This window comes from Oryzias latipes, chromosome 16, assembly GCF_053564925.1.
Source record: "Oryzias latipes strain Hd-rR chromosome 16, Olatipes_Hd-rR_3.1".
In the NCBI taxonomy this organism is placed as follows: Eukaryota; Metazoa; Chordata; class Actinopteri; order Beloniformes; family Adrianichthyidae; genus Oryzias; species Oryzias latipes.
This window is the reverse complement of record NC_136252.1, coordinates 23,047,273-23,061,575: the sequence shown is the minus strand read 5'-3', so window position 1 is coordinate 23,061,575 and position 14,303 is coordinate 23,047,273. Positions and strand designations below refer to the sequence as shown.

Genomic DNA, 14,303 nt, shown 5'->3' with positions numbered 1-14,303 from the left:
TAATTGGCCAAACTGTCAGTCAGTTTTGACGGTTTCACATGTTTTATGCTTCCATCATTAACCTTTCAGAAAATTCTCAATACAAATGCTTTATTATTCACACAATGTCATTTTATGAATAATGCGTTGTTGTAGTGTTGTAGACCCTATGCAAATTCGGCTTGTTACATTTATTGTCAGACATTGTTAGACCCTGATGTCTATGGTAATGTGCTGAATGAGTGCCTCACCCAGAGGCAGCGTGGTGAAGTAGATGGTGTTGCTGTAAGGGCCGTAGCCCCGCTCGTTGCGGGCCCTGATCTGGAAGGCGTAGATGGAGCCAGGAATCAGGGAGTTGACGGTCACTGTGTTGGTCTCGCTGTACACAGTCATTGCCCCGTCCATGTCTGACGCCTGCGGGACACACGTGGAGGGGACGCCAGTGAGGAAGCTGTTCAGTTTCACTGCAGCAGGACAAACATGTGCAGAAAAAGGCGAGCGTGCAGACATGCCTTGTCGTAGTATCTGAGCTGATACTCCAAGATGTCTCCGTTGGGCCTGTCTGGCTGTGGCCATGAGAGAGTGATGGAGTCTGGAGCACGGCTCAGCTGGTGCATCATGGGAACTGTGCTGGGAACTGTGAAATACAAGAAAGAAACGACTGTCTAAATATTTTGTGAGTCAATTTATATCCCTATAATTCAACTAGATTGATGTGTTTGAGGTAAATTTTTAATTGAATCGACCTATTATAAAATCGTTGATGATATAAATCGATTATATTGATATTTTTTTAATACGACTGAGGCACTGTAGGTTTATTAATGTTTATTAACGTTTGGATTATTGTAATGTGGACAACAGTGGGCCGAATTTTATAAAACTAAACTGTGAATGGATTTACCATTAATTAATGTTAACTTTATTGTTTGTTCACATATTTAATTTACACTTGATTATCTTGGTATTTATCTCTGAGTCACACTGGTTGAATATTTGGTTAAAGATGTTTTGGATCGAGTTTAGATCAGTGAATCAGATCGAATAAGATGAATTAAAAAAAAACAATATTGACTGATAAATTGTATCGGCAACTACAAAGTATGACATGAATCAAATTGTTATTAAAATGAATTGTTACACCCTCTCTGCACTGGAGAGAGGGTGCACTGGAACTGTAAACCACATGGGGGCAGTGTTTTAGAGGTTGTGAGCGATGTTAAGAAGAGTCTGAAAGTATTTTATCTGAAGCATCAAGGACGATCTGGTTACAACCACTTTTCTAGAAGATAATTTTCTTTAATTTGACCAATGAAGTGGCTTCAAAACTTTAGTTAGACTAAACTCAGTTTACTTAATTGGGGTCTCCTTCCCGACAGGCTGTTTGATGGTGGCCTCTGTCTGCACGTTGGCCCATTCGGAATCCATTTGCCTTCATCTCTCTTTTTGCCCATCTCTTTTTCCTCCCATCACTCATTTGCCCCTTTCTTCCTCTACAGAGAATATAAGGTGATCTGACAGGATACTATAACCCCAAGCAACCTCCTGTCCAGGGAGCGGCGACAGAGAAGATGAAGCTGAAAGGGAGAGGGGCTGAAAGTGCCCCTACACGGGCACATTGAGCAAATCCACTCAAAGACATCACCATACCCAAAGCTGCTACCTCCTGTGTCATCTCATCATTTACTTCCTCTTTGTCACATTCTCACCGGACTGGCTAGTGGTGAAATTGATGCTCCCGTATCGAGCTGGAAAAGGGCTCAAAGCTGACACCTCGTTTATGGCTTGAACCTGTTCATACGAATAAAAAACGCAGAAGTGTTAGAGTCGGAAGCTTCTCTCTGCAGAGATTTATGATATGTGGGGGAAACAGAAACACCACAAAGCATTCACCATGTCAAGTCAACACATACTGGTTAATGGGAAATATTTGCTCTCTATGAATAAGAAATAAGCCATTATTTAGCTGAGCTGTGTTGAGATAAATAATACATGTGGGTATTTGCAGATCTGGAGCTTATAAACTGATGAAAGTTCTTTGCTTAAAGTTTATGTTTTCACAGGTTATTTTACTGGCTGCAAAGCAGATCAGAAACGCTTTTGCAAAAATCCACCACTTGTATAGTTTTCTTTTTCAGGCAGGGTTTTATTCTCTTTTAAAGAAGAGGTTGTCTTTAAGCAGCACCTGGATAAGATAGGTGACGCGCGTCAGCAGGTTGTTGAGCGTGACTTTGGTTTGTTTCAGGTTGGTCTGGGAGGGACTGAAGGTGACGCCCTCTCCGCACCATGAGCACGCCGTCGGATTGGTGAAGGTGGGTGAGGGGCAAATCCGACACACCACGCCGTACCACACTTCACTGCGTCCTCCCATGTCCAGCGGAGGGCGCCATCTTAAGGACACCCCGCCATCACCGCTTTCATACTCCCAGGTCAGGGAGACTGGTGCAGATGGAGGAGCTGTGGAATGAAAAGAGGAGGGGTTTGAAATTTTATTGAAAGTGGTGGACACGTATATATTGAAGCATCTGCTGAAAAGTTTAAGATATGAAAGAAGCTGAATGCTGGCAAAGTAATTCATCAAAGTATGAGTAATGGAAAGAACTTCATAAAAAGTTTCACGACAAAGCAATTTCTCTTAAGTGAATGCAGAAACTTAACAGTCGACTTGCCTCGCTACAAAGTAAAGATTACATTTTTCATTTTAGCAAATGGAGGTTGGCTCGTGACTGCGTCTTAGTTCTCACAGCCGATGACAAATGACTCCAGTGAGGCTCTTACACGCATCCCAGAAGGCCGGATATAAACAAACATGCACACAAAGCTCACTTGTGCAGGCAGAGGAGTTGGCATCGTTAGCAGACCGATAAAAGCCGCTGCGACATTCACACACACTTGATCCCTCCTGGCTGGTTCTGCTGTTGGAGGGACACACAGAGCAGGGAACAGAGCCAGGAACTGACTTGAAGTAGCCCACAGGACAAGCTGGGGAGAAACAAAAAACAGACAAGGATGGCTGAGTGTATTCACTCTGTTAAATCACATAAGGAGGAAAATCAGTGATCCTTATGAGGCCAACCAGCTGGTTATGTGAGCTATGAAAGGGGCTGTTGTTGAACTGACACTTGAGCAAAGACAATATAAAAACATGTTAATACAATAATCAAAAAAATGGGGTATCCTTATGATGAAGACCTGTAATTAAAGGAGAATGATGCCGTTTGTCCTGCTCTTCTTGCTGTTGACCTTTCATCCATATCAGAATTGCTGCTTCCTTCTTAAAGGTGCCAATTATGGACACCAAAGAAAGACGCAACAAAACCATAGACTCTCCATTGGAAGCTCCGCCTGTACTAACTGATTTATAGACTCATTTAGAAAAATAAACCGGAAGAAGCACAAAGAAAAAATATTTGTCAAAAGAGATCCCAATGTTATGTCTTCTGCTCAGCCCAGAGAGCACATCCCTCTCTTGGTTTTGTGCAGAAAAATAAATCAGTAACTGTTTTGGAGTTAAGAGTCACTTTGGTTTGTGGCTACCTTTGGTTCAAAAGTTCAACTCTGCACTGTCATTTGCTTCTGAATTCAGGGGACAAGTGTCAGGATGAGGGCAGAGATCCTGCAGTGTCTAAATGCACTTCTGCCACAGACAGGATTTTTGCAGTGAATGATGATCAACCATTTTAGTAAATCAACAGGGACAGTAAGTATTAAAAGTGAAGCCAGCATTGGGCTTAATCACACATAGAAAACCTTTATGAGGAGGAGGAGGAGAACACAAAAGTTAATTTATGAGCTCTCCTGTTCCAATGTTTAGGCAGTTCAGGCTGCTGGTTAGTCTGATAAATCATTCCACCAGAAAAAAGGTCCACAAATCAACATTATATCTTAAATGATGGTTTAAAATCATTAAGGTTCAGATTTAGATGGTTAATCAGAAACATGGTGCTGTAAACTTTTGTACCTTATAAGAAAGTATTTTTTTACAATAGTATATCTGGCATTTCACAAGTAATTTACCCAAAATGCAAAAAGTGAAATGCAAAAAACAAAAAAATAAATTAAAAAAATTGATATTGGATGAAAGAGAAACATAATAATAAGGAAGAGTCAGCCTGAGTCACAGTCAGGCATCTAAACAAGAAAATACATTTCATAAAGATTTGTAAAAGTGGGATTAAATGTAGCTGTCCTGAGTGCATCTATGATATTCTGTGAAACAACAGGAGTTGAAGCTGGAAAAAAATAACAACACAACCAACAGCAGCACCAGAAGCAATAAATGTTTAACACATTTTTAAGCAAAAACATCTTAATCTTACTTACATTTACACATTTTTGTGTTCTGAAACTATTGGCAGAACTTTTTATAATTTTTACTGAAATAAAAAAAGGATTTTTTTTTAATATTTTATTTACACAATTTAAAGTAATCTCTTCTCATCATGCCATAACCATAAATGTGCATAAAAAACTAACGGAATAAAAATATATCTTTATAAATAAAATACTACACAACCCACATAGTGAATTATATATTTGCTGCAACTTCCTGGATACATAAATAAATACTTATACTGGCTTATAGAAAAAAACATTTTAGAAAATAACAAATTGAAATGTGTATTAGATTTGATGTAGTTTAATGTGGAAAATTAAAATCTTATTGTTCTAAATTAATATTTAGTTATGTTTTAGACATAAGTATCTAATAGGAGAAAAAATGTTTTAAAATTTTCTATTTAATATTTTTTTAAAGTGACCTTATTTTAAGAATGCACTGTTTTTATTATTATTTTAACATGGTATGCTGACACAAAAACATATTAATCAAAGTGTTTTTGCACAGTAGCACAATTGGAATTTTTGTGATCCAACACAAAAAGCTTTACAGATAATCTTATTGGATTTTTTGCAGGCATTAAAATCATGAGTTTATATTTACAAGGGTTATTGTAAATTATATGCTAAAGGGTATGAATTGTTGGATTTTTTTGTTGTTGTTGTCAAATCATTTTACAATGACAGGAAAAAAACAAGATCCAGTTTGTGATCACAGTGACTGCTGTACTAAGTGTCTTCCAGTTGTAAAATGTGCACAAAGATGCTTTACAAGTAGTGATTCAGCACTTTCTGATCCTGATGACATTTGGACTCTGACTCTGGCCTCCTGCTTGCTCTGCCGCCGCTCTGACAGTGACTGTGGCCGTGTGTGCAGGCCCAAGGTGTCTACCAAAGGTTGCAACTTTCACAGTGAGGTCAATTTGGCTGCACGATAAATGCACTGGTTGGTCGCTCCGTACTCTCATGGAGATCAGTTTGTTTGTTTCTTTGAGTGTGTAAATGGCACACCTGACGCAACATCCAACAGTCGTTCAGGAAACCTCTCGTTTTAAAAAAACTAAAGTGCTTCTCAAGTCAAAGGATGAAGCTTCTCGAGCCCTGGTCTTCTGGTATAACCTTGTCAAGAACATGCAGTGTGGCTGCACGCGTGTTGCAGATGGGCTGCTGTGCAGGGACAAAATAAATGTGAAAGTGAGGAGGAGTAAACAGATAAAAAGGCTTTCTGTGTTCTCGCTCGCTCTGCTATCAAACAGGTGTTAGGAGGAAATAAAAGAAACGGGTAGAAATGGACCCGTGTTGATGGATGGCAGAAGGGAAGTCAGACCATACAGACCAAAGGTGTGATGTGTTTACCAACACTAGATCAAAAACAAAGAAGACGAAGGAGGGAAGCTGAAGAAGACAGGGAACACAGAAGGAAATATAGCATCCTGCATCATTCACGCACCAGCCCTACATTACCAGATGTGTCCTCTGACATGAAACACGAGTTAGCTGCACAGCCTCTCATCAGGGCCATTATGTGCTTCAGCAATGACTCAACCCTCCTCCTCCTCCTCTTCCTCCTTCACATCCACCTGATCCCAGCAGCCAATAGGAGAGCAAGCCCTCTGCCCTCTTGCTTGATCTGCAACCCCCACATCCCCCCCGGCTCTATCCATCCACCCTCCATCCCTGTTTCCCAAACTGTGAGGCAGACAGTTCACGCCGCTGTAAGCACAGAGGCACATTCCTTCACTTGAGTGACTACAGAGGAGGTTAATCAACTAGTTTTCACCATCACTTACAAAAAACCCCGGATGTTTTAAGGCTACAATAGAGCAGATGTCAGATCAATGGAAAACCAGAACCAGATTCATTAAAAAATAAAAAAATAAAGGATTTTTACAGAGATAAGCAGAAATAAAATGAAGAAAAAAAAAAAAGATTAGTAGCGAGATGAGGAAGTTGATGTCAACATAATATACTGCTATGCACGTTACTGACCCAATTTCCCTCTTTCTCTCCCTCTTTCATGTGCTCATTCCCTCTTTTGGCTCGCAGCATAATCTCTCAGTTTCTCCTCCTCTCTGGAACAAACACATGAGCTGTGTCACAAACGCAGACGCACAACAGGAGAGATGGACAACTGCATGCGTCTCCACTTTGTTCATCACTTTCTTTTTTTTTTTTTTTTTACACGCTCTCAACCAGTTACACACACTCTAATATTGTCCATGTCTTTGAAAGCTCCCACACTGACAGACGTAGAAAAGTGAATAATCTTTTTGTCGGGGTTCCTCCTCCAAACAAGCCGCTTGTTTGTGTGTAGTTCATTCAGGCGGACAGACAAAAGACATCATTTCTGCTGTCTCGTACAGTATTCTCTGTAATTAGTTGAATTAGTCAAATTAAAGCATTATGTAAATCCCCCATGTCTCCCCCATGAGGGATAGGAGATTTATCACTGCACACAGACTGAATATTACCCCTTGCAGTCTTTGTCAAGCAAACTTTCCAACAAAAGCAGAGCTGTGTAAAACAGAAATGAAGATCACAGAATGCATATTATCCTAATTGTTGAAAAGCTGCTCTTTCACGGCTACATATGAAGCCGAGACTCATTAAACCTTTGAAACATTGGAACTTTTTCATTGTGCAAAGCATGCCTCTTTTTTTTTGCAGCTTTTGTCCCAAACTGACAAGCGCACTGCAAAATGCTTTCTAATGAAGTCCTCCTACCTCGTCATGAAAGTGTTGAATAGATTCGAAACAGCTCCTGGCTCCCTAAAGCAAACATTCAACATTTTTACAATTAATATTTTAATAGTGCTTCATATTTGTGGCTATGATACGTTAATAATAAATTTTCATCTCCACCCTGATCTGAGAATGAAACTCTTTTATCAGCTCATGAACTTGATCTGAATGGCGATAAAAAAAAAAATCTACCTGTCTAAGCAGCCTCTGAATGACAGGAGGAAATGCTTCAGGGCTTTCATGCAGACGACACGAAGAAGTGGGTCAAGACTCCTTGATCGATACCACCGTGGTCACTCAGTGAATACAGATGGGTGTAAAAGGCCATACAGTCGTCAGAAAGTAGATGATGGTTTTCAGATCAATAGATCCATGCTAGCCCCTGAAATTTTCCTCAGGGGTGGTTGTAGTTTGAGGATTGAGGTAAAAGCAAAAGATCCTATCAGTTAGGATCCACATACACTCTTCCTGAAGCACGGAGAAAAATGACTCGGGAGCAACTGGTTGTTAAATTTGCAGCCAGCTCCAACTGCGTCTAAAGTTTTTAAAAGTAAGAAAACAAATAGATTGAAGATATTTTTTGCAACCACTTTTACTTTGTTAAATCTAATATGGAATCTTTCAGAGATGATCCGGGAGGATGGCATGTGAAAACATCAATGTTTGCCTTTTATTCTCTAAACTTTGTGCCGTGAGGGACAGTGTGACATTGTGTGAGCAGATGTTCTTCCACAGAATTTACTGAGACGAAGAAGATGACGATGATGTCAGTCTGCCAAGCTTGCTTTTCATCTACTTTTTGCAACAATATATGAGCTAAAATAGAGGTGTTCGTACAAACACTCTATTCTGTAAACCAAACAAGGTTGTTTACTGGATGGATTTTTGCTTCATGTTCTCTCTGTTGTGTATTGAATTTCCTGTGGGATTTTATGTTAAAAAAAGAAAATAACAACAAACTGGCTTCTATCCAAGCCCCTGGTCTTACTCTTGGCCACAGCTATAATGTATGAATTTCTTGTGATTCCTGTGGGATTTTTCAGCACCAAAATTCATGGTGCACAGCGTGACGTCTGTTGGATTTGCCCCATGCTGAGGTAATTCAGCACAGAAAGGTGGGTTGCTCATTTATCACAGCAGGATGTGTTAAATATTCAATTCAAACATTGGTTCTGGTGTTGGACTGATTGTCCCACATAAATTGTTTAAATAAAGGCAAGCTAAAAATGGCCCACACTCTAACAGCACCTGGATAGCCTTCTGGAGATTCGAGATCACACATGCAGCACTGATTATCAACACATATACACTCAGTGAAGTGTGTGATCAGTACTTTGGATTGCTCACTTGACACAGTTTTGGGAGTCTATCAAAAAAAAACAAAAACAAAAAAAAAACCTCAGCATGCTGCAAAACAGGAGATTGAACTTCTGAACTAACAGGTGGGCTGAGGATTAAGGTAGTTGTGGAAATTCCTTCTTTAATGCAAATTGAAATTCTGTCCAACAAAAACCTGCCAGCAGTGACACAAGAAACAAGTCCTGAATAGAAATAAGTTCAGAAATGTCTTGGGTTCACGTTAAAAAATGTCATACTTTCTTTTTCCGATAAAAAAAACACCAAACTCCAAATTTAAACTCAGACTCTGAGACTTTATACTTACTTTAGTGATTTTCATCATCTTGAATTTTTTGATAGTACAGGAAGTGCATGAATCTTTGCGGGAATGCATTAAAACAGGGCAACATTTGTGTTTTTGGTGCTTTAAAAATTGTTGCATGGAATTTGACTCCCGCCTACAAAAATAATTGCACTAACCTCTATTTATTTTTGTGTTCTCCTTGGTTCTAATTATAGGTTAAAAAAGTAACTCGTAAAAAGTGCATAGTTTTACTTTGTAACTAGTATTTTGTATGAAAGGTGATTGCCTGATTTTGAGGAAAAAACACCATCAAAGGCTAGACATTGTGCTCAACTCGAAAGGGTAGAATTAATGCTGGACTAATTCAGAACCGTGCAATCATCACACCACTTACTGTGATGTTCCGGCATGCTCAATACAATCCTTCAAATGTGATTGATTTGATGTGGCTGTGCAAGCTCGGTTTGATTTATCATCTGTGCCTGACAACATCCTGCAGCGATGTCAAGACGGGACTTCAGATTGATCATTGACATCCCAGTTTCACTCCAATTTGTCTTGTCCTGGGGGCTGACCTTTTTTTATTACACTCACGCTTTGACCTCTTCTCTTTTTTTTCCGGTTTTACTCTCAGTGATTTTTGTGCAAAGGGGTCGCCTCTGCTCCACCAATTGGAACCTCCTGGCACATGGAAGTTTGTAAAAGATGGTTCACCCACCATAAATCAAATCCTTATGGCACAAAACAAACTTTAGGCTCATTTGGCACTAATCTTCGTCCCACATCTTCCACGGAGGCTTACAGGGAATCAAGCAAAAGGAGCGCGTTGGATCAGCTTAGAAAGCCCAAAATTAAAGGGCAGCTTCATGTTTGGCTGAGCAGGTGTAATCGTGTCACATGCTCAGTCATGTTTCCGTCTGCCCTCCATGCTTCTTTACCTCCCATGTGAGATGCAGATGTTGTAAGGGAGATTCATATTCATGTGGTGAAACAAATAAATAAATCAAGGAACAGATGCTGCACCAATGACAAACTTCTGTCCCTATTACATCTCTCGACAATTGTTTCCTTCTAGACATGACTTCTTAATGGCGAGCTGTTCAGATAAAAATCTGGTAGTATTTCAAATGTGCTTCTCACACTCAGTTTGCTAAAAATACTCAATTTGCTTATGTTCCTGTACAAATTTCAGATGGAGTCTTAGTTGATCATGAGTCTAAATGTTGTTTCAATGGGTTTGACACATAAATAAAGAGGATCCCTGTATATGACAGAGCCATCAGCACATCCAAAATGAGTTCATCTGAATTTGTTAATTCATTTACATACAAAAAAACTTGCACATTGATGCCTATTTAAACCGCCCAGCCTAATCTGAAAAGACTGCAAGTCTAGCATCCATGCTGTTTTTTTCAGTTATCAGTCCCCAGAAAACACAACTGTGTGTCCTGAGAAGCAAACATTAACCGTCAACAGAATCTTGGTTCACGCAGTGCAAACACTTCAACTCGATAGATGCCTTGATTTATTTCAGTCCTCTCATTAAGACGCCTGTTTTTGTCATTAGTGCTGTTTGTTTGGCTTAGTGATAATTACAGTCCTCATGAACGCTCCACTCAAAATATGTACACCTTTCTACTCTAAAGGACATTTCCACAGAAAAAGCAAAACTGAACTATTCAGAAAAAAAAAATTCTAGTTCAGTAAACGTTAAAAAATTATGCAGCTTCTGAGTTTATATTTGTGGTAAATTTAAACAGTTAAAAGTTTTTAATTCAGCCAGAAAACCTGATTGGACTATTCCATTTTATAAAGATATAAACATTTGGTACACTTCTTAGGGCCTGCAAAAAAAAACTTTGGAACATGTTACCTCTGAACAGCATTTGAGGTGAAAAGATGACAGACTTGCTATATGCTGAATTTCTGGGTAACGCTAAAAAGAAGCTACGTGTTAAATGGATTTGCACACACAAAGCATCTGCATATATACCTTTCTTCCAATCTAACCTGAGTTAAAAGCTTTAGGAAATGATTTGTTTTCTAATTGACTTTCAGAAATGCATTAAAGAGGGTATTTTGAATCTAAAAATAGAAGGTAGAACTGTCTGTTAAAAAAGTTAATCCTTTAAATGCAATTTATATCCTCATGAGACAAAAGGAAGCGCTCTGGAAAACACAATTTGTCTTCTCTGAGAGGACAAAACAACACAGTAATTTACATGCTCATAATCTACTTAAAAAGACGGCATTCATCTTTTTTTTCCAATAGTCTTAATTCCCAGGCGCGGGTGCTAAAATATATGGTTTGACAAAGAAAACACTGGAGGTTTTGCTAAATAGTGCTTATAATCACAGTCTTTGAGTATGTAAATGTCAGCTTTCAAGCAAAGAGATTTTTGACATAAAAAAAAAAAGATTTCTCCTTAAAGCCCATGCACTTGAACCATCTTTTGATCTATTTGAAAATTGTTCCCAGTTGTCTTTTCATAATGATTATACATTAAAAAAAAAAAAACGTTATTGTTTTCTAGGACATAGTTTCAGCAGAGTGGCTTCCATCTCTTTACGTGCTTCCCCGCTAGCCTGCAGCCTCTCACACATGCCGTGTCAGATGAGGAAAACAAAGATGTACATGGATCTGGTCATCTGCAAGTGGATGCATCAGAACGGAGCGGAGCAGGGAGCTTGTGGCCTGCTGATTGTTACAGCTACAAGCTTTTTCTGACTGCATATTTTTGTCTGCTCCTGATTCACGATTTAGACAAAGAAATATTCAGAAATGCAAGTATAAGTTTAATTCTTTTTAGATATCTCCTCCATCACGAGAAAAATGCTATAAAGACGTGTTAAAAACACAAAAAAACACCATTTCCCTCAGAGTAGGTCTTCAATATTTCTGAAGTCTGGTTTTCCATCCACTAGTGTTTCCAGACTGCGACTGACTGAGAACAATCCACCTTTTTTCTGGGTTTCAGGAGCCAAACAGAACCCCAACAAGAATCCAAAAAGCATTATCGATGAGAGATGGATCAAACAGTGTCTGCGGCGGTTTGTTGTCAATTAGTTTCGTGTTCTTGCTATGGGATGATTGAGGGCATCGAAAACCAACCTTGCACAGGTTGCGGTATGAAAGTATGAAAGTGTTTCACAGTATGGAAGTGTTTCACAGTTGACTAAACGTGATTCCGGATTAACCATTTGTTGAACAATTATGCCCTCAGAGAATGCAGTTTTCCACTGTAATCCCGCTGTGGAGCCGTCATATGTGTGTGGAGAGAGCAGGCACTGAGAAACTCCCACGTTCACACCGGGAAGCCTGCATTACGCTTCCCTCTCCTCCTTTCGGGGCCTCAACATTTTTGCCAGCTCAGTTCTTTAAGTCGTTAACTTGCATCCCTCTATGGCTCTTTCTGCCCCTCCACCCCCCCCCCCCCATCCCCGCGGTTTCTGTCACTTGTTCACAGACGACTGGCCATTACATCGCTATGACCTAAATGTGTCATATTCCTCTCACAATGCTCCTCTGCCTCCTCCTGCTCTCTCTTTCTCTCTTTATCCCGTTATCCTGGACGTTTTCCAATTTCCCCCCCCATTTTTTTTTTGCTCTCACTCACTTTGAAGAAGTGCGAAGTGTTCTTTGACCAGTCTGACCGCTGCTGGCCTCAGTGCCATCTATCTGCCTCTCAGCTGTGTTTCTGTCTCTCCTCTTCTCTCTCTTCTCTTATTAACTTTATCTAACATTATAGCTAAGATATTATTATTTTGTTGCTCAAATCATTTTTGAGGATCTTACAAAATCCTCACACAGAAACAAATTGGGCAAGATCTTTTCAGATTTGCATCTGGTCCCTCTGACCTTTCTTCTTTCTATTCCTTCTGGTCTGAGCATCAAATACAGTAGCGTATCAGAGTGACAGCAGCTCCTTTAGTATTGATCTGAGAGCTTCAGACCCAAGAATTGACACAAACAGCAGACCTGAATGACCGCTGTTCTGTTGGAGGTTTTATTCCAAGCTCTGCAGAGGAAGCTAAGCGGTCAAGTCCCAACGCAGAGGTTTACTTGGTAAGAAAGACAATATTGGATGTAAACATTAGGAATGCATCACTTATCCCATGATTTAATTGAAACCTTGACTTTTGGGTGACGGTTTTGTTTCGGTTTAATATATGTTTTGTGTATTACAAAAAAAAAAATCAGAAAAATCTTTTTTTCTTTGTGGCCAAAACGTTTGCAACAACGACAAAAAAACCTTTCATTTGTCTTATACTAAGCCTGATGTAATGAAAATAATAATAATAATAACAAATCCTTCTTCACACACACACATATATATATATATACATTAAATAAAGTGAAAATCGTTTGTCTTTCATTTCTGTTACTAAATCCGGACTCAGCTCTCCTGATGTTGGAAGTCATCTTTAATGTGACTTTAAGCAGGGGAAAAGTATTTAGAGATAATTCTGATTTTCTGGCACGACCAGAGAGTTGGCTCATTCGCTGCGTAAGCTTTTGAAATGCTGTTTAAGAACACGGTCAACATGTTCCGCCTGTAAATCTGTGTCCATCACCGTGTAAAGCTTCATGATCTAACACTCAGCCTTTCAGTCTCTTTGATGTTCTGTCACATTTTTATAAATTCCTGACAATTGGTAATGATGTCATAAAATTCTGCATTAATAAATAAATAAATTCTTACAATTAAAGTAAATCCTATATCTAGATATGATCAGAAATTGGTGCTGACTTCAGAGTGGTTTGAAGTTGTACAACCTGTTCTTGTTTGGTCCATTTCTTTTGTGAACTTTACAAAAATCTCTAAAAGCTCTTGTAGCATACGGTAACAATAAAAGTAAAGTAGCAGCACAAAGGTGATGTTTGAGACTTCACAAAGTATGTAGTTTAGCTTGAATGAGGCTTTTTTTGTTCAGAAACATTGACATTTTCTGTATTTGCTGCTAAAAGCATTTGGCAATGGCTGCTGTGCTTTACAAATAATGCATCCAAAAAGGCTCAACATTTTTTCACATTCGTTGGAAGACTGATTTTCTTCACATCTTATAAAATAATGCTTCAAAAAAAGTTTTGTCTGATAAAAGAGGGCAATCTATAGCTTTTCATTTTTATTTTTTACTTTTTTTGTCCCATTTGCCTAAATATTATTTGAAATATCTACTTATCAGACAAAAATTCCAATGTTTTGGGATTTCTTTTCTTCTTTTTCTTCTCAAAATACCTCTAACCTAATCTAGCTATTAATCTTTAAGTAATCAACACACTAAAAATAAAAGGATTCTTAGTAAATGTCAATGTTTCTACCTCCACAAACAAGCATCTCATGTCTTTGCTTCATTTTTATTCAAAGGTTGTTTATTTGGTTAATTCTGGCCTGCAGACAGGTTATTTAAGTACATGTACTCTCTCTGTCTGCATGGATGTTTTTGCATATTTAAGCTAAATGTAGTTAGGCATAGCCTTCTTAAAAATTGTAGAGGCTTTCCTGGAAAAGATGCCATGAATGCCTTGCTGTCTAAATGCCTTTTTTATGATGCTGCTGTCATAGACAAAAATAAACTCCCTTATGTTTATCTGACACAG

At 38.9% G+C, this 14,303-nt stretch overlaps 1 protein-coding gene across 1 annotated transcript in view; it reads right to left on the bottom strand.

Annotated features, from left to right (window-relative positions):
- Positions 1–14,303, bottom strand: part of ephb6 (eph receptor B6) — a 38,589-nt gene that overhangs the window by 5,365 nt on the left and 18,921 nt on the right. Inside the window, exons 6-10 of the mRNA XM_011485415.4 lie at positions 2,806–2,961; positions 2,165–2,436; positions 1,689–1,770; positions 492–616; positions 231–393 (exon numbers count right to left, since the gene is read on the bottom strand). Coding sequence (XP_011483717.2) covers positions 231–393; positions 492–616; positions 1,689–1,770; positions 2,165–2,436; positions 2,806–2,961 — 798 coding nt within the window. The remainder of the gene's footprint in view (positions 1–230; positions 394–491; positions 617–1,688; positions 1,771–2,164; positions 2,437–2,805; positions 2,962–14,303) is intronic.